This window comes from Trachypithecus francoisi, unplaced genomic scaffold (assembly GCF_009764315.1).
Source record: "Trachypithecus francoisi isolate TF-2019V2 unplaced genomic scaffold, Tfra_2.0 Lachesis_group3, whole genome shotgun sequence".
Lineage (NCBI taxonomy): Eukaryota > Metazoa > Chordata > Mammalia > Primates > Cercopithecidae > Trachypithecus > Trachypithecus francoisi.
Window position 1 is genome coordinate 82,620,417 of NW_022681468.1, and position 26,231 is coordinate 82,646,647.

The 26,231-nt window shown below is 54.7% G+C and overlaps 3 protein-coding genes and 1 long non-coding RNA gene across 31 annotated transcripts; 2 read left to right on the forward strand and 2 right to left on the reverse strand.

Moving 5' to 3' along the window:
* The first annotated feature begins 2,037 nt into the window (after positions 1 to 2,037).
* On the forward strand, positions 2,038 to 13,212 carry JPH4 (junctophilin 4). Of its 2 annotated transcripts, XM_033188531.1 has the most exons (7): positions 2,038 to 3,404; positions 3,571 to 3,696; positions 3,940 to 4,489; positions 5,097 to 5,868; positions 9,644 to 9,762; positions 10,104 to 10,636; positions 11,530 to 13,212. In XM_033188531.1, the coding sequence occupies exons 3-7, from the start codon at positions 4,111 to 4,113 to the stop codon at positions 11,611 to 11,613; spliced, it is 1,887 nt and encodes a 628-aa protein (XP_033044422.1). In that variant the 5' UTR covers positions 2,038 to 3,404; positions 3,571 to 3,696; positions 3,940 to 4,110; the 3' UTR covers positions 11,614 to 13,212. The 2 variants fall into 2 exon arrangements, with proteins under 2 accessions (XP_033044422.1, XP_033044423.1); XM_033188532.1 differs by lacking the exon at positions 3,571 to 3,696.
* On the reverse strand, positions 13,177 to 14,553 carry LOC117069954. Its single transcript, XR_004431733.1, has 2 exons — positions 13,816 to 14,553; positions 13,177 to 13,472 (listed from the first exon to the last, which is right to left on the reverse strand). It is a non-coding gene; the product is annotated as an uncharacterized LOC117069954 (long non-coding RNA).
* AP1G2 (adaptor related protein complex 1 subunit gamma 2) lies at positions 13,404 to 21,763 on the forward strand. Of its 26 annotated transcripts, none has more exons than XM_033188515.1 (23): positions 13,410 to 13,509; positions 13,919 to 14,127; positions 14,549 to 14,673; positions 14,816 to 14,957; positions 15,077 to 15,173; positions 15,345 to 15,421; positions 15,535 to 15,630; positions 15,893 to 15,919; positions 16,049 to 16,129; positions 16,593 to 16,691; positions 16,866 to 16,921; positions 17,089 to 17,202; positions 17,392 to 17,532; positions 17,610 to 17,664; positions 17,746 to 17,868; positions 18,652 to 18,741; positions 18,829 to 18,956; positions 19,178 to 19,282; positions 19,603 to 19,726; positions 19,807 to 19,942; positions 20,915 to 21,078; positions 21,297 to 21,395; positions 21,483 to 21,763. In XM_033188515.1, exons 2-23 carry the CDS (start codon positions 13,924 to 13,926, stop codon positions 21,582 to 21,584), a joined length of 2,385 nt encoding a protein of 794 aa, XP_033044406.1. In that variant the 5' UTR covers positions 13,410 to 13,509; positions 13,919 to 13,923; the 3' UTR covers positions 21,585 to 21,763. The 26 variants fall into 26 exon arrangements, with proteins under 26 accessions (XP_033044413.1, XP_033044417.1, XP_033044415.1 ...); XM_033188517.1 differs by having other exon boundaries at positions 13,416 to 13,509; positions 13,923 to 14,127; XM_033188514.1 differs by having other exon boundaries at positions 13,505 to 13,645.
* Positions 21,752 to 25,403, reverse strand: THTPA (thiamine triphosphatase). 2 transcript variants are annotated; one of them, XM_033188533.1, is made up of 3 exons: positions 25,267 to 25,403; positions 24,307 to 24,858; positions 21,752 to 22,632 (listed from the first exon to the last, which is right to left on the reverse strand). In XM_033188533.1, exons 2-3 carry the CDS (start codon positions 24,851 to 24,853, stop codon positions 22,487 to 22,489), a joined length of 693 nt encoding a protein of 230 aa, XP_033044424.1. In that variant the 5' UTR covers positions 24,854 to 24,858; positions 25,267 to 25,403; the 3' UTR covers positions 21,752 to 22,486. The 2 variants fall into 2 exon arrangements, with proteins under 2 accessions (XP_033044424.1, XP_033044425.1); XM_033188534.1 differs by having other exon boundaries at positions 21,753 to 22,632; positions 24,577 to 24,858.
* Positions 25,404 to 26,231: the final 828 nt, after the last annotated feature.

Sequence of the window (26,231 nt, forward strand, 5' to 3'; positions counted from 1 at the left end):
CACCGGCTACCGCGCCCAGCTAATTTTTTGTATTTTTAGTAGAGACGGGGTTTCACTGTGGTCTCAATCTCCTGACCTCGTGATCTGCCCGCCTCAGCTTCCTAAAGTGCTGGGATTACAGGCGTGAGCCACCCAGCCCGGCCTTTCCCTCCTTATATTATTATACATATTATGCATACTTACACTTCATACATGATCATTTCGATCCTCCAAATAAGGCATGGAGTAGATTGTGATATTCCTATTTTAGAGATAAACTAACTGCAGCTCAGAAAAGTTAGGTAATATGCTCAGGTTCACCCAACTAGTAGGTGGCAGATAGAGTTAGGATTCAGACATAGGTCTGACCATCTTTGGAAACCTAGCTCCAGGCCTCCAGCCTGGACCGCTCACAGGGACAGTTTTGCTGTGAGGATGGAATGAGGTCATACAGATGGTGTGCCAAGCACAGTACCTGGCTCCAAGCACAGAGCCGCTCCATCGAATGTTACTTCCCTTTTCTCTGACACCTAAATGTTAGTAAATTGTGGCAAAACAAACCAGTGCACTCTCTGGAAAAAAAAAAAAAAAAAAGTGCCCCTGCCCTGAAAGAGGGAGTTGTAGAGCCTGTAGGGAAAGAACAGAAAGGGGCTGGAAGGCTAACTCACTTAGGTAGACATGGGGGCGGCGCTGGGACTGTGCATCCCACATGTTCTGGGGCACTTCTGTCAGAGATTTCTTCGGGACTTCATTGGACCCTACACTTAATCTGCAGCTCAGAATACATTATAGCGTCCAACAAGGCATCACACTCCAACTTCCACTTACCCCTGTCAACTCTTCTCCCTAAGAAACAAGGCACGGGTGTTCCAGGACCATACATTGGTTTTTCTTTTCTTGTTTTCCCTTTCTGTTGGAGAAAAGGGGAATTTTAGGGGTGGAGTGGGACAAGGCACTGTGTGGAGAAGGAAAGGCTGACACCGTAGGCTGAATATCTAGGGGTGAGCAACATAGCTTGGCCTGCCCCAGAACTCCCTTCTGGATTCATCTTAAATGCCTCTTTCTCTAGGGCACCAGCCTCAGGTGAATTCCATCCCTATTCCCTATTCCCACCCCACAAACTTGTGGCACTAACCACACTAGAATTTCTTATTGGTTGCCTATCTTCACTACTAGATAGTAAACTTCATGAGGCCAGGCCCCACAGTGTTCACCACTGTGTCTCTAGCATTTGGCTATGTGGGTGGTACTCAGTAAACTATGTAGATACTTGATAAATAGAGAAATGAGTGAATGAATAAATGAATAAACTCTCCATCAACAGTCATGCCCCAAGTGGACCCATAGCTGACCTGTTCTATGCTAAGCACTTAGAAGATGTGGTCCCTTTCCTGGAGGCTTAAATTTTACATTTCTCCAACCTCATATAAATTGTGGGAAGACATGATGCAAGGGAAATCCCTATTTACTCCAAACCTCATGCTCTTTATTTTACCAAAGTACTCAAAATGGAGGCCCTGAGCCTAAGGGAGGGTCCCCAAGTTCATGGAATCCTGGCAGGAATTACAAGGCTTAAATGGTCTGAAGTCTAGTGTTCTACTCCTAGCTCTGCCAGTTCTGTTGTATGACCTCTGGTGAATGACTTCCCCTCTGGGCCTTAGTTCTCTTCTCTGTAAAATGGGGATGCAGTGAAGGAGGAGTGGTGGACCAAGCTGTGTATGAAAATAGGGGCAATTGAGTGCCTTTGACTATGTACTGTTGCATGTAATTGGACACAGTGTCCTCCTTCCTAAAGGCTTAGAAGCAGGGAAAGAACTAGATGCAGAGTCTAAAAACTAAGGGGAGAGGGAAGACAGTGTGTGCCTACTGTCTGTAAACGGCAAGGTCAGGATGTGCTGGCCCTCTGGTGAGAGGACAGGACAGAGGGGTGGTGGGCTGGAGGGGGCCTTGCCACAACAAGGGATCTCCCAAACATGTCTATGTGTCTTTGCCTCTAGGTTTGCAAAAGAAAAGATTCTAAAGCCCTGGGATCTTCATGCCATCACCAAGCATGATGCCCTCCTCCCCATTCAAAAGCAATAAACCCTCTTCCCCTTCAGAGAGACAACCCGGGGAGAAATTGGTGGTGGGGATGGAGGATGGGGAGGCCTGGAGAAGCATCCATGGGGCCAGCGTTCCTAGCAGGGTCCCATTTCAGGCTTCTTCAGAAAGTGCAAGAGCGTGAGCCTCCTGGTCCCCCTCCAGTGGCTTCTTCCGGAGGATAGTGGACTCAGTGGACAGCTGCATCCATGCCCCAAAGCTTTCTGGCTTCAGTCCAAGCAGCTGGCAGGTTCATCTTTCTCCCTAGAGCCCCACAAACACCACTTCCGGCCCTCCTGCCTCTATTTGGGCTCTTCCTGCCTGGATCTCTATACCCACGCCTGCCCTTCCCTCTGCAGAGCTTTCTCCCTCCCTTCACGAGCCTTATTTCTCTCTCTCAGTCTCCATATCTATTTCTTTCCCTCTTCTTCCCTCCTCCCCTGCTTCTCTCCTCCTTGTCATCCCTCCCCAGCCCCTGAATGGGTCTCCCCGCCTTCCTCCCTCTCAGGCTGCATCTCCCCCCTCCTTAGTGCTCACCCCTGCACCTCTTTCTTTGTATTCTTCTCACCCTCTCTCAGCCTCGCCAGCATCTCTCCTCCCCCGCCCGGCTTCGGCCTCCCCCTGCCTCCCCATCTTCAACTTAGTCTCCTCCCCCTCGCTCCTCTTCCCTCCCCTCCGCCTCGCCCCACTCCCAGCCCGCATGCCAGGATTTCTCTCCTCCCTGGGGGTCTCAGTGCATCTCCTTCTCCTCTCTGCCTGCCTCCTCCCTCACCGAAGGGTTAGCGGACACCCATCCTTTTCTGCTTGGAGACCCCACCACCACCCGCATCACTGCTTCTGTCTCTTCTTCACCGTATCCTCCTCTACCCACCCTCTTCTCTCTTCTTTTCTCCCTGCCCCTTTAAATCTGCCTGGCCCAGCCTCCCCCGTGATGCTGGGATGGAGCAAACATTGATTTGTGCTGGGATGGAATCGGAATTTTGATTTATTTTTCCTCTCCCAACCATAAGAAGAAAAAAATAATAAAAACACCCCCTCTTGATAGCCCCCTCCCCCTTTGCATCCAGCTCCCAGCTCTTCTTCCCTATCTCCATCCAAGGCAGATTTTTTCCCCTACACTATTCTCATCTTCCCCTACCCCTGCCACTACCTCGCCCCCCCCCCCACCCAGCCTGCTCCTCCAGCGGGGAGAGAGGGGACTCACCGGACTCCCCCACCTTTCCTCTCTGGGTTGGAGCAGTCTCTCCGGAAGGGGAGGGGGCTTGGCTTGTCCGGGCGAGGTGGGAGTGGAGGTATCCTGCCATGGATGCTGTGCCGGGGAGGCAGCCTGAGCCCCAGCCCACATGGTGAGTAGCCTGCCCCCTCCCTTCTGCCTCTCTGCCCGTCCCCACCCTGGCCTTTCCCCTGCAGAGCCTCCCCTGGGCCCCATCCATTGCCCCCGAAAAACCGTCTGCCCACCTTGGTCCGATCTCCCCGCTACATATTCTACCCCCACCCCCATCCCTTTGCCAGAGACGCCGAAGAACCGGGACAGAGGGGTCCTGACAGCAGCCAGGGAAACGGGTGCCCTACGATTCTGCCCAGCCCCCTCTCAGGACCCCCAAACTGCCATCCACACTCGACACTTCGGGGTTCTAGGTTGGAGAATTGGGACTCCCGCTTGGGGTTGGGGCCCCAAGTCCTGGGAGGGGCCCGTTCCACAAAAACAGAAATGGGGGAAGCCCCCATGCCCCCCAAGCTTGGGAGCTGCTGGAAAATGCTGCCGAAGGAGGGGGGTGGATTGGGGGGCGGTGCTGATGCCCCGAGCCACCGGGCCAGGGAGCGGCGGGCAAAGAGGAGGGGCCTCTCTCGCCACTTGCCCCCCTCCCTCTTTCTCCGCAGCCACTCAGGATGAGGGTCCGGCCCTGCCTGCCCTCGCTGGGGCCCCCCCGCCCGGCCCCGGTCTAACTGCCCCCGCCCCCAGACCTCGCCCGGCTCCAAGGCCCCCAGCCGGCTCTCCAGCCCCAGGATGCGCTGAGCCGCCGGGGGGCTGAGGCCGCGCCAACTACATGCATGTCCCCCGGGGGCAAGTTCGACTTTGACGACGGGGGCTGCTACGTGGGGGGCTGGGAGGCGGGGCGGGCACATGGCTACGGCGTGTGCACGGGCCCCGGCGCCCAGGGCGAGTACAGCGGCTGCTGGGCACACGGCTTCGAGTCACTGGGCGTCTTCACGGGGCCCGGTGGACACAGCTACCAGGGCCACTGGCAGCAGGGCAAGCGCGAAGGGCTGGGCGTGGAGCGCAAGAGCCGCTGGACGTACCGCGGCGAGTGGCTGGGCGGGCTGAAGGGGCGCAGCGGCGTGTGGGAAAGCGTGTCCGGCCTGCGCTACGCCGGGCTCTGGAAGGACGGTTTCCAGGACGGCTACGGCACCGAGACCTACTCCGACGGAGGTGCAGGACCCGGCCCACCAGTGTCTGTCTGCTCGTCCGCGTGCGCCTTCCCTAGCCTTGCGCCTTCGCCCCCCATTTGCGCCCCTGCGCCCATCCATCTGTCCCCCGCCCCACATCGATGTGACCTCCCGCCACCAATTTCTGCTTTCTCCCATGATGATTATGCTTTCCTCAATTGTCTGTCTCCTGCTTGCTTCTCCCTCACCCCTCCCCTGTCTGCCTGTCCTCACACCTCCCTCTCTACCTGCCTGTCCCCAACACCTCTGCTCTTCGTCGGCGTGCCACTCAGAGTCCTGTTTGCCTATCTAAACGCCCCCACCAGCCTGTCCTTCGCACGCCTGCCGGGCCCTCCCCGTTTACCCTGTCTACCTGCACTGCCAAAATCTGCGTAGGGCTCCTGCTACCTGCCCGTCTTCTTTCTGCTCTTCCACACTTTCCCGCCCAGCCTGGCCTGTCCCCGGCTCCCAGTGCCCTTCCCCGACCTCCACACTAACCGCCTCCACCTCTCCCGCCTGACGCTTGGGCTTCCAGGGGGGCTTGGTACTTGGGGCGCAAGGAGCCCAGGGGCACGTCCTGACTCTTTCTCCCACCCCTCCGCCGTCCGCAGGCACCTACCAGGGCCAGTGGCAGGCCGGGAAGCGCCACGGCTACGGGGTGCGCCAAAGTGTGCCCTACCATCAGGCGGCGCTGCTGCGCTCACCCCGCCGCACCTCCCTGGATTCCGGCCACAGCGACCCCCCGACGCCACCCCCACCCCTGCCCCTGCCGGGCGACGAGGGAGGCAGCCCCGCCTCGGGCTCCCGGGGCGGCTTCGTGCTGGCCGGGCCCGGGGACGCCGACGGCGCGTCCTCCCGAAAGCGCACTCCGGCGGCCGGCGGATTCTTTCGTCGCTCGCTGCTGCTCAGCGGCCTCCGAGCGGGCGGACGTCGCAGCTCCCTGGGCAGCAAGCGAGGCTCCCTGCGCAGCGAGGTGAGCAGCGAGGTGGGCAGCACCGGACCGCCCGGCTCGGAGGCCAGCGGGCCCCCGGCCGCAGCACCGCCCGCCCTCATCGAGGGCTCGGCCACAGAAGTGTACGCGGGCGAGTGGCGCGCAGACCGGCGCAGCGGCTTCGGCGTGAGCCAGCGCTCCAACGGGCTGCGCTACGAGGGCGAGTGGCTGGGCAACCGGCGGCACGGCTACGGGCGCACCACCCGCCCCGACGGCTCCCGCGAGGAGGGCAAGTACAAGCGCAACCGGCTGGTGCACGGAGGGCGCGTCCGCAGCCTCCTGCCTCTGGCCCTTCGGCGGGGCAAAGTTAAGGAGAAGGTGGACAGGGCTGTCGAGGGCGCCCGTCGAGCCGTGAGCGCTGCCCGTCAGCGCCAGGAGATCGCCGCTGCCAGGTGGGCGTCCAGTTCAGAGGCCAAAGCTGGGCTAAGAGGAGGGGGTGCGCTGGGGACCGGGAAGGGGGGTGTGCCTAAGGGAGGACCAAGGCCTAAGGCCTAGGGCTTGGTGGGGAATAGCAAGCCTAAGGCCAGGCAGTTGTAGCCCTGGGCATTCTAGGTGTTTATATCCGAGGCTACAGGTGGATGTGGGTGTAACTGTGGGTAGCTGGGTATTTGAGGGAGGTGGTGTAAGACTGTAAATGTGTCTCGGTGTCTTTTGTGTGGAGATGTGTCTATGGAATCCATTGTTGTGTGTGGGAGTAGCAAGGAACCTGTTTTGTGCAGGCCCAGAAATCTCTTGGAACTCAAAACATGTCCCTAGTCTTCCTCCTCTTGCAGCTGATCCGGTCTTCAGGCCTCAGGCTGGGAGCATCAGCCCTGGGTGGAAGAGGGACTGTCCCTTCCTAACCACATCCCAGCCTGACACCATTTCAGCCTTGGGCCTTTGGGAAGTCTAATTAGTACTGCTGACCTATCCACCTGAAAACATAGTCTCTCCCAGTTTTGCCCCCTCTGCCTTCTTTTACCCAACTGATAGGAATTTTGAAGGGAGGAGGCTTCCCTGTAAATGAAACTTTTCTGTAAATCAAATTACATTTCCTTGCATCAGGAACCTTGCTATCTAAAGCGGTGCCGTCTAGCAGGAATATAATATAAGCCAAATAGGTAGTTTTAAATCTCCTAGTAACCACATTAAAAAATAAAAAGAAGTCAGACATTGTGGCACACACCTGTAGACCCAGCTACTTGAGAGGCAAGAGGATCACTTGAGCCCATCAAGACCAGCCTGGGCAACATAGCAAGATCCTGTCTCTAAAAAATAAAAAACCATACAAACAAAGGAATAGAAAATAAAAAGAAGCAGGTGAGATGAATTTTAATAATATTTTTATTTAAACCAATATATCCAAATATTATCATTTCAACTGGTAACCAGTGTAAAATTATTAAGATATTTTACAAATTCTTTTTGAACTAAGTCTTTGAAATCTGCAACTCCCTGGGCAGCAAGCAAGGCTCCCTGCACAGCGAGGTGAGCAGCAAGGTGGGCAGCACGGGACTGCCCCTTAAATTTTACACTTAAATCACATCATTTCCATTCAGACTAGACACATTTCAAATGCTTAATAGCCACAAATGGTTTGTAATTACTGAATTAGATAGCAGAGATCCGAAAGAAGGCCGGGCACGGTGGCTCACACCTGTAATCCCAGCGCTTTGGGAGGCTGAGGCGGGTGGATCACCTGAGGTCAGGAGTTCGAGACCAGCCTGGCCAACATGGTGAAACCCTGTCTCTACTAAAAATACAAAAATTAGCTCGGTGTGATAGCAGGTGCCTGTAATCCCAGCTACTCAGGAGGCTGAGGCAGGAGAATCACTTGAACCTGGGAGGCGGAGGTTGCAGTGAGCCAAGATCATGCCACTGCACTGCAGCCTGGGTGACAAGAGCGAAAGCCAATCTAAAAAAAAAAAAAAAAAAAATCTAAAAGAAGCCAAAAATCCACTTGTAATGAGATTCATAGACCCCTTATTTATACAACTCACATATTTGAATTTTCACATATTGGATTTTCTTTTAAAGGGGTGGGGGATTTCATTTAAATTTGAGACTTCTTCAGAGATCAGAGATCAGGATATGTCCAGATATGCTTAAATGAGTTTGTATAATGGGTGACACAGTGAGTGAGTGTGTGTGTATGTGTGTGTGTGAGAGAGAGAGAGAGAAAGAAAGAAAGAAAGAATATAAACATGCCAAATGCAGAGTAGACGTTTGAGTCAGAGAATGTGCATCTATAGATGTGTCTGGGAGTCTGGATGTTAGAGCCCAGGGCCTTAAGCCAGGGAAGGGGGAGGGCAGAGCACCAGGGAACATTTTAGGCTAGATAGAGTGGAGACATGTGCAGGAAAAACTGATCTCAGTAACTAGAGGATCAGGCAGTGGGAGGAGGTTGGTTGGTCTCCCCAGCAACAGGCCTGGCAATCCTGATTGGCTGCCAGCTGCCATGGAAACAGCAGAGCCTCAGCAGCAGGTGCCTCTGCCAGGTAGCCTGAGCCTGGCCTGAGTCTGAGGCCAGAGCACAGACTAAGTCTACTGAATAGGACTTGATCATCCATACTCTTTGTATAGAAAAACAGGCCTCATCAGTGCACCAGTTTCAGGCCACCAAAATAACTCAATACAACCCAAGACCATGATCCTCATGCTCATGGCTCAACAGGTGCCCTTGACAGCCCTGTTCACCTTCTCCTTGACTTTGCCCCACTGAAAGGACAGAGGCAGGAGACTGCACATGTGCCTGCTGTGCACCCTGAGACCAGCTCAGTTTCAGCATAGGGCTAGTCATATAGAGTCTGAAAGTCTCTAAGACAGAAGAACCACGTTATCTGAGATCCCTCCCAACAGGCTCTAAAGATCTTTGACCCACCAGGTTTGAGGAGAAGGGACTAATCATAGCTCCCAAAGAACATAAATAAGAGACTGTGGACTAAGAATATGCACAGTAGATATCACCGTCCTCTTCCCCACCCCCATACCAGACTGCCTTCCTAAGCCAGAGAGAACAGGCCTGTGACCAGAGGAAGTCATGGGGTGTGATCCATTCAAGCCCACGGCAAGCTCATCTGACTGACTCTTTCTCAGCTCCTTTGTGTCCTACCCTCAGAATTACAGAACTCATTTAAGGACAAGGCATCTATGATTAACAGCAGAGGGTGAAAGGGAAGAGAAAACTGAGGAAGCATCTGACATCAGAGGGAGAACTGAGAAACAACAGTGGGGAAGGACTGAGCAGACTCCCAGACTGCCTGCACCTAAGGAGCAGGGAAAGTGGGAGGGGGTGTGGAAGGGAGACTAAGGGTTTAGCCAGAAGTGTAGTCGCAATGGTGAGAAAGCATGCATATTAGTAGGGAGAGGGGATGGGATCATTACCGAAAGGGGAGACCCACTCTTACTCCAGTTCCAGAGCTCAGAAAAGCATGAGGGGGGGCAGTGGGGTGGTAGCAGTGACGGGATGAAGAACAATGTGATAACAGAAGAGGCCGAAGGAACGCAAGATAGGAAATTCTCATGCCAGGAAATCTGCACTGGTAGAGATAGGATTAATAATAAGGAAAAGAGATGGTAGAAAGGGAAAGGGAGGTAGAGACTGTTAACATGAGGGAGACAGTGGCTCTGAACAAGGGAGCGGGGCAGGGACGAAGCTGCTTGGAAGGGAGGACCAAAGTACAGGACCCTGCGCTGGACCCTACAGAGAGGCCTGTGACTTCAGGGGGTGAGAGGGGTTAGTAACAAGAGGAGGTGCTAACTGCAAAGAAGGTGGTAGGTATAGCTCGTAAGCACCAAGCAGGACTGCAGGGGATGTGCTAAAAGAGCGAAGTCTCAACTGTCACTGGGAGCGGGGCAGGACAGGCATGGAATGACAGAGTTCCAGGAGGTCCTGGCCCTTGCAACTGGAAGAAGTGTTACTACAGGACGTAGCAGTAGAAGGCTGTGAGAGGAGCAGGAGGGTGTGATGATGGCAAATGCAGCCCAGGTCAGGGGGAGGAAACCGAATGGGAGCTGCCCTGGCCTGCCAGGAAGGGAAGCAGCTGGCAGAGTGTGGGGAAGGGTGAAGACTCCAGAGGACAGGAGGATGTGATATAGAGGGGACGGGTCTAGGGGGCTGGAGCATCTGAGCAGGGGCTAATTTGAAGTGGGGAAGGTCTGCTAAGTCCCTGTCTCTGGATCCGACAGGGCAGCAGACGCCCTCCTAAAGGCAGTGGCAGCCAGCAGTGTCGCTGAGAAGGCTGTGGAGGCAGCTCGAATGGCCAAACTGATAGCCCAGGACCTGCAGCCCATGCTAGAGGCCCCAGGTGAGGCATGGGCAGCTAGGGGGAGGGGAGTGAGGTCCCTAGGAAGCTAGAGAGACTCAGGTGTGGGGAAACAGATGAGAAGCCCTGCAAGGGAACCGGGGATGGGAAAAAACAAGGAGTGAGGGTGCAAGGAACACAGGGTAGGGGCCAGACCTGGTAGTCTGGGGAGTGGGACTTGGGAATGTATGCAGTACGTTAATGGGGGGTTTGGAGTCTGGCGGTGAGAGGCTATGAGCCTGGGAATTCCAAAGTCCTGGGAATTGCCCAGTCAGGAATAAAGCTGCAGCCACTCCAGCCCAAGGCCAGTTAGGCCCCTCTGATTCTCAGCTATCCCTACCCAGGCCGCAGACCCAGGCAGGACTCAGAAGGTTCCGACACGGAGCCCCTGGATGAGGACAGCCCTGGGGTGTATGAGAACGGACTGACTCCCTCAGAGGGATCCCCTGAACTGCCCAGCAGTCCTGCCTCCTCCCGCCAACCCTGGCGACCCCCTGCCTGCCGGAGCCCACTGCCTCCTGGAGGGGACCAGGGTCCCTTCTCCAGCCCCAAAGCTTGGCCTGAGGAGTGGGGGGGGCCAGGCGCACAGGCAGAGGAACTAGCTGGCTATGAGGCTGAGGATGAGGCTGGGATGCAAGGGCCAGGGCCCAGAGACGGTTCCCCACTCCTTGGAGGCTGCAGCGACAGTTCAGGAAGTCTTCGAGAGGAGGAGGGGGAGGACGAAGAGCCCCTGCCCCTGCTGAGGGCCCCAGCAGGCACGGAGCCTGAGCCCATCGCTATGCTGGTCCTGAGGGGCTCGTCCTCGAGGGGTCGTGATGCTGGGTGCCTGACAGAAGAACTCGGGGAGCCTGCTGCAACCGAGAGGCCTGCCCAGCCGGTGAGATTCTCTGTCCCTGCTGTGTGCCCTCTTCTCCCAAAGCCTTGCCTCCCACCCTTTCCAGACCTGTCTGATCGCCAGGGGGCTTTTTATCTCCACTCGGCTTCCTCTGCCTGGCCAGTCTTGGACCACATCCCACCTCAAAAAAATAGAGGGTGCTCGAGCTGGAAGGAACCTTACACGCCTACAAGCCTAACTCCCTCATTTGACAGATGGGGGAACTGAGGCCCAGAGCACTTAGAGTAACTTGCCCAGGGTTATAAACTAATAATCAATGGGAGAGCCAGAACATTTTTTCCCCCGTTCTCCTTCCATATCATTTCCAGCTCTCAGTTTCCTACTCCACCCCCACCCCCACCTCCGCACTTTCTCTCTTTGGTGCCCAGAAATAAAAAAGGAAAAGATTGTTCCCTCCCTACCCTGACTCTCCCTCCCTCTCCTGGGAAGAAGTTGAAATAGGGAAGAAGGCAGAAAACCGGGAGAGGCGGAGTTTCCCCAGAACCCTCTACTCTGATTGGGCTCTAGGCCTTCTGTTTCCTAGCAACCACATCCTCACCCCTTCATCCCTCTGCCTTGCTGCAGTACTGGCTGCTGCTGCCAATGTCTGCTACTAAGGCCAGGCACCTCCTGCCTAGGACACATGATATGCTGATGGGAGGGGACTAGAGGGAGGAGGTGGAAGGGCTGTCCCTGTCTTGAAGGTGCCAGAGGAAAGGTGGGGCCCTGCCTGGGAGAAGACGGGGTTTTGCAATCCAAAACAAATGTTGGCGATCCCCCTGCTCCAGGCTCTGCAGGGAGGTACCTGAGAGCCTTCAGCTCTGCCACCTCAGCCAGGGCAGGAAGGTGGTCCCTGTCCTCGGGGACTGAGTCTGCTTCCCCCTCTGTCTCTCTAGGGAGCTGCCAACCCCCTGGTGGTGGGAGCCGTGGCCCTCCTGGACCTCAGCCTGGCGTTCCTGTTCTCCCAGCTCCTCACCTGAGGCTACTTCCTGGCCTGGTTCTGGCTTTGGTTGCGTGCCTCTTCACCCCTTTGACCGCCTTTTTTCTCTTCTCCTCTTCCTGGCTGTGTTTTTCCTATCTTTCTTTCTCTTCTTCCTTTCTTTTCTGTGCTCCTTTGTTTTTTTTTCTCTCGCTTTCTCTTTCCCTCTCTTCTTTCAGATTATCTCATTTCTTCTGGATCTGTCTCTGTATTCCTCACTCCCTTCCCCATCCCAACCCCTTCTTTCTCTAGATTGTTTACATATGAAGGGCTTTTCTCTCTCAGAGTTGCTGTCTTCTCTGAGACACACAAATCTAAGTCAGACCATTGCCCCACGCCCTCCCACCTTTTCTTTAGACCTCAACTTCGCTGCGGGTGGGGGTTTGGTGTCCTAAGGAGACTCCTGGAAGCTGAATGGAGAGGAGGAGGAAGAAAATGAAGAAGGAGTGATTGAATGCCGGGCAAGGGACTGGCTGCGCTGCTGTGGCTCCCTAGCCTGAGGGGCCTGCTGTCCCTCTGAGGCCTAGTGAAAAAGCTGCAGGAGGTGCATCCTCCACCTCTAATCTTGGAGGCTATTATCTCACCTCCAAGCACTGAGCTGGGTTCCTGCCCAATTCCATCCTTCCCTGAGGGAGAGAAGGGAAGTGAAAAGTAGAATAACTCCCTACCATTTCCCTCTTTTTCTCCTCATCAGCCGGCCCCTCCTCCAGCCCCCTCTGGTGGCATGCCATGCCAAGAGCAACGTGTAAAGGAACAGAGAATATCCAATGCAGTCAAGTCCACCCCGCCCAGACTTTGCCACTGCCTTCTCCCACCCTTCTGTCTCCCCCACAATAGTTTATTTGGTTGGTCTGGACTCACTTGTGGCCTTTGATTAAATTCCTAAGGGGCCTGAAGAAGACATTTCTATTGCAGAGGATTAGAGGCACTTGAGCAAGGCCCCCACACCCCAACTCTGGGAGTTGTGGTCGGGGGAGGCACTTCTCGGGGATAGGACCAGACAAGATAACAGGAGCTCACAAGGAAGCAGAAGCTGTGACAAGTTTAGTAGTCTCAAAATGGGTTATGTCCCTTCCCCCTTCACATCAGAATCTTGTGAAATGGGAAAACAACAGAAGGAGGGGATCAAAGAAAGCTGATCTCACATGCTTCCCAGGCAGGGCAGAGGTGGGAGTCAAACCTGGGTGACAGGTGGGTGGAGAGCCCTGTTTGAGGTTGTGGCTGATCCCTCTCTGGTATTAGCTTTTCCCCTGGGAGCAGGAAGCCCTAGGAAGAGGGGACTGTAGGGTCCCCAGGGGATCTTTCCTCCCTCCCCTGCATGAGGCAGAGGCAAGCTGCCTGCCAACCCCCTCCCTCAAGGAATGGCCTTGCCCGGGAATGCCCACCACACATACCCTCTTTTTTTCTAGTCAAACTCTGTTTATTCCTTGGCTTGCCTCCCTCTTTCCTCCCCTCTCAACCTTTACTTCTGATTTCTATTTCATGGAATTTGGGATTGAAGTTAAACTACAACAGTGCCGCCAACACCAAGTCTTGCAGGAAAAAAAATACAAAGAAATTTAACAAAAAAAAAAATATATTAATAAAAAAGTTCAAAAAAGGGGGGGGATTGTCATCTCCTTTGGGGTGCGATGGCTTCAAATCCAAACTGAGGCTCTCCGGGTGGTGAGGATGTGCGAGGAGGCCTCTTGAAGAACTCCAGGCCTATCATGCTGTCTGTCCGCTAAAGCCTGAGGCTCGAGGTCAGAGGATTCAGAAAGGCTCTGCATCGGCCCAGGAGGGCGGGGTCCCGTGGTGGAGGCGGGGAGAGGGAAGGACCGCACGGATCACCAACCCCTGCTCGGCCCGTACCAGGAAGCGCTGGGGGGCAGAGGAGCGGAGTTGAGGCAGAAGCCAGGTGAGGCTGGAGTCCTGGAGGTAGGCAGGCTGTCGCTGCCGCTGCCTGAGATGGAAATCGGGGGAGGAAGCTCGCGGAAGAAACAGAGGAGGGTCGTGGAAAGAAAGCAATGGCTGAGCTAGGGATGAGGTACCAGGTAGGAGGAGGAAACGGGAGAAATAGGTGGGGCTCCAGCGCATGCTCAATAGGAAGGGGCGCCGGTAGGGTGTGGACGCATGCGTAGTGGGCTTCCCGGGCGGTGGGGTGGTCGCGGAATTTGGAGACCCACTTCGAGAAAGGTAAAATGCGGGAGCAATTTTAGGGTACCTGTGGGACCCGGGCTCTTAGGGTCTTGACACAGGACGCACCTGGGCCGAAAACCCAGGCATGCCCGGCCAGAGAGTGTTTCTTCACTCCCGGACTCTGCCAGTCAGAATGGTGGCGCTTTCGCTGAAGCTTCAGGACCTCATCGAAGAGATTCGCGGGGCCAAGACTCAGGCCCAGGAGCGGGAGGTGATCCAAAAGGAGTGCGCCCACATCCGGGCCTCCTTCCGCGATGGGGACCCAGTGCACAGGCACCGGCAGCTGGCCAAACTGCTCTACGTCCACATGTTGGGCTACCCCGCCCACTTTGGACAGGTACTGGCCAGGAATACCTCCCTCCTGAGCTTGAAGGCTAGTGGGGCAGAGTCACAGACTCTCTCACCTGTTTATGCCCTGGTTTTTTAAATTCTACAATTTCAGAGTCCTCACAGGCTGCACTGCAAACCTCTTTCCCCATTGCTACCCCTACTGGTCATCAGCTGGCCTGAACCCTTCATTCTCTGGCCAGCCTCGTTTAGGGCAGGCACCTCCTCCTTTCCTTTCCCATCCTCCTCAAGTCCTAGTTCCTCCTACCCACTAACGCCTGAATTTCCTAAGCTTCTCCTCTTGTTGAAGGGAGAGTGATGAGATAGGATGCCCCACAGGTTAATCTGGTTTTAAAGAGGAAGATGGAACACGGATGTGAGTGTCTATGGTTTCACCCCTGCCTCTTCCTGGTTTGCCCCCTTGACTATAGATGGAGTGCCTGAAACTGATCGCCTCCTCCAGATTCACAGACAAGAGGGTGGGCTACCTGGGGGCCATGCTTCTATTGGATGAGAGGCACGATGCCCACCTGCTCATTACCAACAGCATCAAGAAGTGAGAGAGTTCTGGCAATCACTTGGAATCAGGGAGATGGGAGAGTAGGGACCTTGGAAATCCCAGGGGACTGCCTGTTGTGGGTATTGAAAAGGACTGATTTTCTCAGAGGTTTGACTGACCGTCCTCCCAAACCCTGCAGTGACCTGAGCCAGGGGATTCAGCCAGTACAAGGCCTGGCCTTGTGCACTTTGAGCACCATGGGCTCTGCTGAGATGTGCCGAGACCTGGCCCCAGAGGTGGAGAAACTGCTCCTGCAGCCCAGTCCCTACGTGCGCAAGAAGGTGAGATGGTGGGACTCCTGGCACTTGCTCCTGCAGATACTGCCTGCTGTGTGCCATATAGTAGTAGATGCAGGGGTCCATCCCCTCTGATCCCTGTCTGAGGCCCCGGACCTCTGCAGGCTATTCTGACTGCAGTGCACATGATCCGGAAGGTCCCTGAACTCTCCAGTGTCTTCCTCCCACCCTGTGTCCACCTGCTTCACGAGCGTCACCATGGTAAGGCTGTGGGGCTCCCCATCCTTTGCTTCAGCTCTGTGGACAGAAGAATTGAAAATCGGATGGGAACACCAGCTCATAGGAGAAGGGTAGTGCACACACACAGGCATACACGCAATAGACTCTCTTGCCCCTGGCCCCCACCATTCACTTCCCCGACCCTGACCCCAGGCATCCTGCTGGGCACCATCACGCTGATCACGGAGCTCTGCGAACGAAGCCCTGCAGCCCTCAAGCACTTCCGAAAGGTGGGCTGGTGCAGGGGCAGGCCCTGGGCCTGAAGAGAGGGTCAGTGGGGAAGGAATGGGGCTTTAGCTGGAGAGGATTAGGACAAATGCCCAAAGTTGTGCCCTCCCTCCAGGTGGTACCCCAGCTGGTACAGATCCTCCGGACTCTGGTGACAACGGGATACTCCACAGAACACAGCATATCTGGAGTTAGCGACCCCTTCCTGCAGGTGGGGTGACCTTTCACTGCTGTATCCCTGGAACAGAGAGGGCATAGCAGTAAGACCATGACCAGTGGTCTCCTCCAAGAGAACACTGGCCCTCTCAGTGTCCTGGGCAGCAGAATAGCAGGCACAGGATTGCTCAGGTCATCCCAGGACCTGTGAGGGGAGAGGGAATGCCTAAAAGTGAGGAAAATACAGTTTGGTAACAATTTTTTTTTAAGCCTGTCCTGAACTCCCCTGGCCTCACACACCTCTGTTCCCCTCCCAGGACCAAGAGACCTGTGGAGGTGAGGAGGTATGGGGAGGATCTAGAGAGTGAGCCAGACCCTCACAGTGCTCTCCTCCATGTTGGAGTTTTCTCCTCAGCTCCGTGACTCCTTATCCTATGAACCCCTCCACCTTTCAATTTTCAACCCAACCTCAGGTCCAGATACTTCGTCTGCTTCGGATCCTGGGCCGGAACCACGAGGAGAGCAGTGAGACCATGAATGACTTGCTGGCCCAGGTGGGGTCTGGGAGGAGGGCACTGGTTAGCTGTGTTGCTTGGAGACCCCACCAGCCCTGGGTGCCCCTCACTTGACTCCTCACTGTGCAGTGGCCGTATCATTGCCTCTCCGTCTCCTCTAGACAGTGAACTCCATGAAGAAGGGACACAGTCTGTCTTAGTGCTATTGCCCCAGTGCCCAGGCCGGCCCTGGCACATAGTAGAGGCTAAGGGAACTTTGTTGGATGGTTGAAGGCTGGACAGCTAACATGTTGGAGTCCTTCAAGAGACCTGAGGATTCCCCGGGCTTGTTGGCATGTGCCTGTAGTCCCAGCCACTCAGGAGGCTGAGGCAGGAGGATCACCTAAGCCTGGGAGGTCAAGGCTGCAGTGAGCTGTGGGCGACAGAGTGAGACCCTGTATCAAAAGAAACAGAGACCTGAGGAGGGCCCTGAGCAGATATATCTCCTCTCTCCTCCACTCAGGTAGCCACTAACACAGACACCAGCCGAAATGCCGGGAATGCGGTCCTGTTTGAGACAGTACTCACCATCATGGATATCCACTCTGCAGCTGGCCTACGGGTATCATCCCTTATGCCTCTCCCACTATGGCCCCGCCCACCACCTCACCCACACAGGTCTTGCTTGCTGGTTTCTTCCTCCTAGCCCCATCATCTTGCGCCAATGTGTTCCCACTCCTCAATGGCTGAGCAGGTTGCTTCTTTCCTGGCTGACCCCAGCTTCTGCCTCTCATAGGTTCTAGCTGTCAACATTCTTGGCCGCTTCCTACTCAACAGTGACAGGAACATTAGGTAATAGTCCCAACTGTCTGCCTAGGCTGTGCCACTGATCCCCTGGCCCTCTGCCCTCCTTCCTCCAGAGCCTCCTGATCCATTTCTCTCTTACCCCTATACCCAAGACAGGACGGGGATGGGGGCTGATGGCCATGGTGTGATAGAACCTCCCCCATCCTGACCAGGTATGTAGCCCTGACATCATTGCTTCGACTGGTGCAGTCTGATCACAGTGCTGTGCAGCGGCATCGGCCCACTGTGGTGGATTGTCTACAGGAAACTGATGCCTCCCTCAGCCGGTGAGCAGTGATAGAGGGGACAGGAGGGCAGGGCAGAGGTTCCCAGTGCCTTGTGGCCAAGACTCGAGCCAGCTTAGAGCAGCTGGAGTAAGGGGACTAAGGGGGACAGGTCCCTGGGGAAGCAGAGGGGCTGAGGCATGGACCAGGATAACCTGGGCTACCTGCATGGAAACCTCTTTCTCCTGCCAGGAGGGCCCTGGAACTAAGCCTGGCTCTGGTAAATAGCTCCAATGTGCGAGCCATGATGCAAGAGCTGCAGGCCTTTCTGGAGTCCTGCCCTCCTGACCTACGGGCTGACTGTGCCTCAGGCATCCTGCTAGCTGCAGAGAGGTGAGGTGCCCAGGAGTCGAAGAGGGTAGAATCTGGGCAGGGTCAGTACCAGGACTGATGAGCCATATATCCCCTAGGTTTGCTCCCACCAAACGCTGGCACATAGACACCATCCTGCATGTGCTGACAACGGTGAGGCAGGGGCTAGTCAGAGAGCTGGGCAGAAGTGGTCAAGATTCACCACACTGACTTGGCCGTGCCCACACCTTCCAGGCGGGCACCCATGTGCGGGATGATGCAGTGGCCAACCTGACCCAGCTGATTGGGGGGGCCCAGGAGCTACATGCCTACTCTGTGCACCGCCTCTACAATGCCCTGGCAGAAGACATTTCCCAGGTACCATTCCCACCTACCCAGGCCCAGGGCTGCCCAACCACTCCCTTGCCCATCCTCGACCGCCTCCTCCCTATACTAGATTCCAATTTTTCTCTCAAGATCACAGCTACCTACATAGTGCAGAAGACATCCAAGCACAGAGCCCTGTTTTTAAGAACATCTGGGCTTTTGTCCTGACTCTGGTACCTCCTGGCTATGTAACTACAGATGACTAACTTCCCTTATGCTCCACGTACCCTGACTGCCTCTTAGAGCTGCCTTGAGATTAAAGCTCTTGTGTTTATGAGGTTTCATTATTACCTTGAATGCTGAATGAATTAACAGATGCCAGGCAGTATCTACAGCCCCCTCTTCCATCTTAATTAAATAGGGTGGGCAGAAAGCATCCACACCTTCCACAAGGGAGGGACCCTCTCACATTTCCATCCTGTGTGGTTAGGCCATGTAGTTCTGATGCTTGGCCACCAGAGGGCAGTGGGAGCCAGGTAACAAACTTCCCTTTCTCCACCCCTCCAACCCCGCCCCCACCATCTCTGTACTGCCTAAAGGGATATTACCAGGTCTGGAAGTGAGGAGAGGACCTCAGACACTGGCCCAGCAGTGTTTCTCTCTCTCTCTCTCTTTTTTTTTTTTTAAATAGAGACGGGGGTCTTGCTATGTTGCCCAGGCTGGTCTTGAACTCCTGGTCTCAAGCGATCCTCCTGCCTCAGCCTCCCAATGTGCCGGGATTACAGGCGTGAGCCACCATACCTGGCCAGCCCAGCAGTTTCTTATCCCATGTAGCAACCACTGGTGCAGGTGGCAGCCTGGTGCATTGGGGAATATGGGGACCTCCTGCTGGAGGGGAACTGTGAGGAGATTGAGCCCCTTCAGGTGAGACCTCATTGGGGGTACACTGAGGAGGGACTCGTCGGGGGGCAGGACTTGCACCAGGGTCACTAACTGTATCCATGTCTGAAGGTGGACGAAGAGGAAGTACTGGCGTTGCTGGAAAAGGTGCTGCAGTCCCATATGTCCCTGCCAGCCACTCGAGGATATGCCCTCACAGCCCTAATGAAACTCAGCACTCGCCTCCAAGGGAACAATAAGTAAGAAGGGGTCCCAGCCCCTTGAGAGATGGCCTTTCACTGGGCCCACCTATTTCTGAGTTTCTTTCCAGGCATATATACCCAGCCCGCCCTAACCCCAAGCCCTTAGGTTCTTGTTTTTGAGCCAAATCTGGGTATTTCCCTGCTCCATGGGCCTTTCCTTCCTGCGACATCCTGCAGTGGCACACTGCCATTGCCACTTACATACTACACTGGCCCAGCCGCATCCGCCAGGTGGTGTCCATCTACAGGAGCTGCTTGGACGTGGAGCTGCAACAGCGGGCTGTGGAGTATGACACACTCTTCCGGAAGTACGATCACATGAGGTGTGTCCAGCACTGGGCTGCAGCATGGGACCCAAACCCCTGCCCTCTCCCAGATGCCCTTTTGTAGGTACAAGGGCCTCATCCTCACCTGTGTTCCACATCCACGGTGAGAGCTTCCCACCCACTGTTAATTGAAGCTAAGCTGGCTTCCAACCCTCCTTGCTCATCTGAAAATCAGCAACATGTCATTTTAGGAAATCAGAAGGGAACTTCTGAGCCACCATGTGCCCAGGGCTCCATGTTCCTAGTCATCATCCTAGATGCCTCTTGTGAAAGGCCCAAAGACCACACAGAGGCACACTTGCATTCCATCCTCTCAGGGCTGCCATCCTGGAAAAAATGCCTCTTGTGGAGCGAGATGGCCCTCAGGCTGATGAGGAAGCAAAGCAAAGCAAAGCAGCAGCCCAACTTTCAGAAGCAGCCCCAGCACCCACAGAGCCCCAGGTGAGGAGGCTGGAAACCCTGGGGTAGGAAGACGGGCTGAGCTTCATACCCAGCCCTGCCCCTTCTGTCCCTTCCACCAGGCCTCACAGCTCCTGGATCTGCTAGATCTCCTCGATGGGGCTTCTGGGGATGCCCAGCATCCTCCCCCTCTGGACCCCTCCCCAGGAGGTGCCCTGGTATACCTGCTTGACCTTCCCTGTGCACCTCCACCCCCAGGTAAGCCTAAGCAAAAGGGAGATGTCTTAGAGAAGGTAGGTAGAAATGTGCTGCTTCTCCTAAGCCAAGGGCTGAGGCTCATGGACCCTGCTTCTTGTGGGTCCATGTGTGTCCCCCATCCCATCCCCATCTCAGGAGGTAAAAGGATGAAGTCAGTCATGGTCACCTGTCTTCCCTTTGTTCCAGACTTCTTTCTCTGGCCTACAGGGCCCTGCTTCCTTCCCAGCCCTTCTTATACCACTTTCCCACTACCCACTCACTGCCCCCTTCTCAGCTCCTCACACCCTCCCACCCTTGGCATTTCATGTTCTTTTTTACAGGGAATGTTCTTTCCCCAGCACATCGAATGACCAGCTCATTCTCACTCCAGGCTTCAGCTAAAATGTCAGATGCCTTCCCCTACCACTCCTATTGAAGTCAGTTCTCCCCAGTTATTCTAGAATAACTTACTTCCTTCATAGCATCTATTACGGTCTGTAATTATCTTGCTTATTTTATTTTTTATTTTTATTTTTTGAGACAGAGTCTCGCTCTGTCACCCAGGCTGGAGTGCAATGGCATGATCTCGGCTCACTGCAACCTCTGCCTCCCAGGTTGAAGCTATTCTCGTGTCTCAGCCTCCCAAGCAGCTGGAACTACAGGCACGAGCCACCACACTCGGCTAATTTTTTGCATTTTTAGTAGAGACAGGGTTTCACCATGTTGGCCAGGCTGGTCTCGAACTCCTGACCTTAGGGATCCACCCACCTCAGCCTCCCAAAGTGCTGGGATTACAGGCGTGAGCCACCATGCCCGGCCCTTTTTTATTGTTTCTCTCCCCCATTAGACAGTCAGCTCCAGCCTCATCTTCATATCTACTTTGTTACTAGCCTCTCGAGTAGTGCAGGGCCAGCAGGTGTTCACTCAATTTTTGTTGAACAAACATGTTCTCTCAAACCTGCACGCTGAGCTGCCTTTGTCTCCCTACTCCAGCTCCCATCCCAGATCTCAAAGTGTTTGAGCGTGAGGGAGTACAGCTGAATCTGTCTTTCATTCGACCCCCTGAAAACCCTGCTTTGCTGTTAATCACCATCACTGCCACCAACTCCTCAGAGGGTGATGTCACCAATTTCATCTGCCAGGCTGCTGTGCCCAAGGTTTGTAAAGATCAGGGTTCAGAGGTGGCCTGAGGACTCCAGGAGAAAAGGCCACTAAGTAGAGGAGGTGGGTGGGAGACAGTGTGAGATGCGATTGAGTCATCTGGAGATCAGCAGTTGGGGCGTTATAGGAAAAGGGTGTGGAGCCACTGGGTGTAGAGGAGCTGCCTGAGCCCCACCTACTGCCATACTGTGCTCTGTTAAACTCCTGTGCTCAGAGTCTCCAGCTGCAGCTGCAGGCCCCCAGTGGGAACACAGTTCCAGCTCGGGGTGGCCTTCCTATCACCCAGCTCTTCAGAATCCTCAATCCTAACAAGGTGAGCTTCAGGAGTTCCCCCAAGACAAGACCCAGGGATAGCAGAAGTCGTGGGTGCTAACCCTGGTCCCCGCTCTCCTATTCCTAGGCCCCCCTGCGGCTAAAGCTGCGCCTTACCTACAACCACTTTCACCAGTCAGTGCAGGAGATCTTTGAGGTGAACAACTTGCCTGTGGAATCGTGGCAGTAACTGTCTCCATCACAGCCTGAAATTCTCCTGTGTCCCAAACCCCAGGGGGCCCCAGCCGCTTGAAACCTACACCTGAGGGCTACCAGCAGGTGGCACTCTGGCTTTGCACTGCAAAAACGGGACCAGCCCCCTTCTCCCCAAAATAAAGCCCAATAAAGCCTGAGAGGGGAGGAAAGCCATATTTGGGTATATTTAAAGTGGAAAATGTGTATGAATAACAGCAAGGGAAAAGCATTCTTACATAAGAGGTATGCATCTTCCCCTGAACCTTGAGAACCTGTCTCAACACAGGGGCGGGGATGGGGCGGCTGCTGGTTCTTTCTAACCCTCTTCAGGTCAGGGAACAAATTTGCCCCAAACTTCTACAGCCGGCACTCTACCCTCTGGGCCAGAGCTGGGCACAGTGGCAAAATCAGAATAGAATTTCTAGAGTTCTAACTGGGATTCCCAAGCATTTCCTCAACTTGCTTCTATTTCCCATACCCCAAGGCAGGGAAATCCCTGCTGCCTCCCCTCATCTTCTAACTCAGCTGTAAGGCGGTTTAGGAGCTGCTGGCAGAATCAATGGCATCGACCAAGGGAGGGGGGTGGCAAGGGATTTTCCTGTGCTTAACTACTGATCACGGCTAAGTGGAAATCCTATAAACACGAGCGGAAATCAATGGAGGCTGCTTAGCGGCCAGGGGAGAGGGGCGGCCCACAGATTGCATCTGACGGATGAGGGAAGAAGCAGCAGCCAGGGAGGGCTCAAGGAAGAGTAGCTCAGAGTAAGGGGAAGAAACAGGCAGAGCTAGAGAGAGAGGAGTCACTGTCAGAAGGGACGCTGAGGGGAGAGGCACAGTGGGCCAGGAGTGGACTCCATTAGACCCAGAGTTCCCTTCCCATTCTGGGAAGTGACACCCCTAGCCCAGGCAGTTATCAGGATCTTCAGTCCCCTGTGGCCTCTGCTTGGAGCTGTTCACTTCTAGCAGGCGCTGATAGTCTTGAGGCCGGAAACGCTGTAGGTACACGATCAGCTTGGCCGGTGCTGTCTCCTGTGCAGGCACACCTACAGGTAAAAGGACAACGAGGAGAGAAATGGACAGAGCCACAAGCACTTTCACTCTGCTTCCTGCCCACCTAGCCAGGACCCCATGGATGTTTCCAAAGCCACACTGGGGTTCTGAATGTCATCCACCCAGCTTCTATAACACACTAGTCCACTCCTTGCCTGCTTGTGGAAATGGGACCTAAAAGAGCAACTTCAGGCAAGAGTGGGACTAGAAGCCACACTTGAGCCTCTCCTCCAGCAAGGAGAAATGGCGAAGAGGCACCCAGGCACCAAGAAGATGAAGGATACCTCAACATCAGCTCATTTCAGTTATTACCCTGTCCCACAATCAAGATTAAAGCCCATCGCAGGGCGCGGGGGCTGACATCTGTAATCCCAGCACTTTGGGAGGCCGAGACAGGCAGATCATGAGGTCAGGAGATCGAGACCATCCTGGCTAACGTGGTGAAACCCCGTCTCTACTAAAAATACAAAAACAGCCAGGCGTGTTGGTGAGTGCCTGTAGTCCCAGCTACTCGGGAGGCTGATGCAGGAGAATGGCGTGAACCCAGGAGGCGGAGCTTGCAGTGAACTGAGATTGCACCACTGCACTCCAGCCTGGGGGACAGACTCTGTCTCAAAGAAAAAAAAAAAAAAAAAAAGATTAAAGCCCATCTAGACCAGGCCAAAGCTCATCAGCTTAGTAATGAAGCACATGCAGAGATGTACAAATAGAAACCAAGAGCTATAGAAAGAAGAGGAGGGAAGCTATAGCCATGGGGTGGGATTCACATAGAGTTCTCACCTCTACATCGTAAGGTGAGAATGGAATTGCCTGTTGCCGGTGTCTGTTGTCAGTGCCTCACAGTGTGCTGGGCAGGTAGCAAGGAACTCAGTGTATGTTTGCTGAAACATACACTGTTTGGGCTCAAACAGCACTGCAGGGCTGTAAGGCCTCATGGGGTGCAAAATTCCACACTAGTGCGAATGAACTGTCTACAAGGGAATTATGCTTGAGAACAAATCTGCCAAATCATGCCCCACTGTCTCACATAACTATAATGTTATTGCCCTTTACGAAAAGCTGAAAGGACAAATTAAAAGGATCTAGGTAACTGTAAAACAAAAGGACAGAATATTGGTTGGACTCTTGGTGTAGTGGACAGTGCATTAGTCTCATGATCTGAAGATCCTCAGTCTGAGCCTCCCAGAGGTCAGCTTTTGTAAAAAGGCTTTTTACTCCTCCTTGTGGAGGAGTGGTGACTGAAGAAGAAAAAAAAAAAAGATTGGGGGAAGGAAGAGTCAAAGCAGGGAACTGAGAAATGAAACTGGTTGGCTGGAATTAAGACACATGGAAGGACTAAATCCAAATTAGACAGCTACTGTTAAAGAGAAAACAAGATTTCACAGAACTGTAAGCAAACTTAGGAAACTGCTAAAACAATTCCCATTACAAAAATAATCCAGGCCAGGCGCAGAGGCTCACACCTGTAATCCCAGCACTTTGGAAGGCTGCAGCAGGCAAATTGCTTAAGGAGTTCCAGGCCAGCCTGGGCAATACGACAAAACCTGGTCTCTATTTTAAAAAATTTTTTTAATCCAGAGGCCCTCCCCCACTACATGGTCCAGTGGGTGCCTCCAAAAGAGAAAAGTGGGGAGCAGGAAAAGCACAAAAGGGCCTGTCTCTCTCACCAAGCATGCTGCTGAGCCTGTGGATCTTCTCTAGGGCAGTTGGTACTTCAGCCTCCTCATGCACCAGGGCCTCTACCTCACCCACAGCATAGCCAAAGTCGGCTGTATCCAAGTCCACCCTGAGCTGTGGCTCCTCTTCATCAGTTCCCAAGAGCACCAGTTTCCAGGCACTCCGCTTAGTCACAAAACTAGCTACTTCCTGCAGCCCCAATGGGCCCAGCACAGCAGCTACATCTCCAGCCCCCAGGCCGTCAGCCCCCAGCACCTTACAGAGCTGGGCCACAATTGTAGGTTCCGCTGTGAGTTCCTTATACTCCGTGTGGTGTCCTAAGACACCTGCTGCTCCAGGACATTTGAGCTCCCATCCACTATCCTCTCGTCGTCGCAGCCAGTGGTCAGCCTGCATGAGGCTCAGCTCAGGGGTGTCATAGTAGGTGTCTCGGAAGGTGACCCGGTGCTCCAGGGTGCCCCCCAACTCCTGCAGCCGCTCCTCTGTGCCAGGCCCTGGAAGGAACTTTCGCTCCACCTCTATCAAGCCCTGAGCCATGCTACCTGCAATTGGTTGAACAAACATTTGCTGAGTTCCCAAGGATGCAAAGCCTCATGCTCAGCTCCTGGGGCGTCAACTCAGTACAGACCCCTCCCTGGAAGAAGTTATGAGGGGCACACTGTGTCGCAATAGTCTCTAGGGCTACTGCCCTTTTCTCTCTACCTCGGTGACATTAAGGCCCCGTCGGTCGTATTTTAAGGTTCTGACAGTGACAGGTCTCCAGTAAAATCCCTTCCACTGCTGCTGATGTCCTCAATCCAAAGAGCCCCCTAGAAAGCAGGCTGGGTAGCGGGTATCCTTTCAACGCCCCCCTCTCTACACCCTGCCACCCCAGGAGGCTAGTGCCTCACGACCCGGGATGACCTGCCCTTTCCTGCTACACTACTGGCCAGCGGAACCTCAGGACTCACCTCAAAGCCCGAGAGTCTCCTCGCGGGACCCAGAGAGGGGGAAGGGAGCCCACGCCATACACCCGCGAGGAATGCCGGGAGCAGTTCCTGATCCCGGACCTCGTCCCGACCCTCCGCGGGCCCGGCAGGTCCCGGCACCAGCGGCCATATTAGGTCCGTCGTGGCGGTGCCGAGAGCAGGCCAGGGCTCGAAAGACACGCTATGTAATGGGAAGCCGCGCCCCCCGTGGTGGCCAGGGGAGCGAGGCCGCCCCCTTGCGCTCTGCTCCTCATTGTCTGCCCCGCACGGCTCCCGGGGGTTGGTACAGGTCTCAGACCAGAGGCTGAGCCAGGCACCGTGGGGCGCGGATGCATGATGGGAGATGTAGTTCCAAAGGGAGACTTTGCCCTCTCGCCCGGTCCGTCGCTATGGTGACAGGAAAGCTGCAATTGGTGCCTGCAGTACTCTACCTAAAGCTGAACTGGGGTTACAGGGCGGCGGGGAGAGTCGAGTGCAAGGAGCTCAGGCCCCAGTTCCATCTCACCCACCCGCCCCACCCCCAACGCAGGCAGATGGGCCTGGAATACAAGCCATTCACACTGTCCAGCAGATATCTGCTATAGCAGCCAGTTAAGTGCAGGCCAGTGGCAATGGTGGCAAGGAGGGAGTGATGGGGGGAAGGAAGGGAGCGGGGGCAGCGCGTAATAAAGTCCAGTTTAGCTACTCTGGAGTTTTAGAGGGGATCTAATACCTCCTGGCATGAACGTTCAGGGTAGGAGTGGGTGAGAAACTTTCTGTCAGAGAATAAAGTGATATTTGGCCAGGAACTAAAGATATGATGGAATTTCAACAGTTGGAGACCTGGATGGAGGCAGGAGTAGCCTAAGCAAAGGCCCAGAAACTGGAGAGCATCTGGGTGGTATGTAAGTAGAAGACTAGGCTAGAAATGCAGTTGAAGAAAAAGCCTTGAGTGCTAGACTGAGGAG

Coding starts and splice junctions, on each gene's coding strand:
- JPH4 (XM_033188531.1), top strand. CDS start 4,111: ATGTCCCCCGGGGGCAAGTTCGACTTTGACGACGGGGGCTGCTACGTG. Junction 9,763..10,103: donor GCCCATGCTAGAGGCCCCAG/GTGAGGCATGGG, acceptor ATCCCTACCCAG/GCCGCAGACCCAGGCAGGAC. Junction 10,637..11,529: donor CCGAGAGGCCTGCCCAGCCG/GTGAGATTCTCT, acceptor CTGTCTCTCTAG/GGAGCTGCCAACCCCCTGGT.
- AP1G2 (XM_033188506.1), top strand. CDS start 13,924: ATGGTGGCGCTTTCGCTGAAGCTTCAGGACCTCATCGAAGAGATTCGC. Junction 14,128..14,548: donor ACCCCGCCCACTTTGGACAG/GTACTGGCCAGG, acceptor CCTTGACTATAG/ATGGAGTGCCTGAAACTGAT. Junction 17,869..18,651: donor TGGCAGAAGACATTTCCCAG/GTACCATTCCCA, acceptor TATCCCATGTAG/CAACCACTGGTGCAGGTGGC.
- THTPA (XM_033188533.1), bottom strand. CDS start 24,853: ATGGCTCAGGGCTTGATAGAGGTGGAGCGAAAGTTCCTTCCAGGGCCT. Junction 22,633..24,306: donor CAGGCTCAGCAGCATGCTTG/GTGAGAGAGACA, acceptor TTTTACCTGTAG/GTGTGCCTGCACAGGAGACA.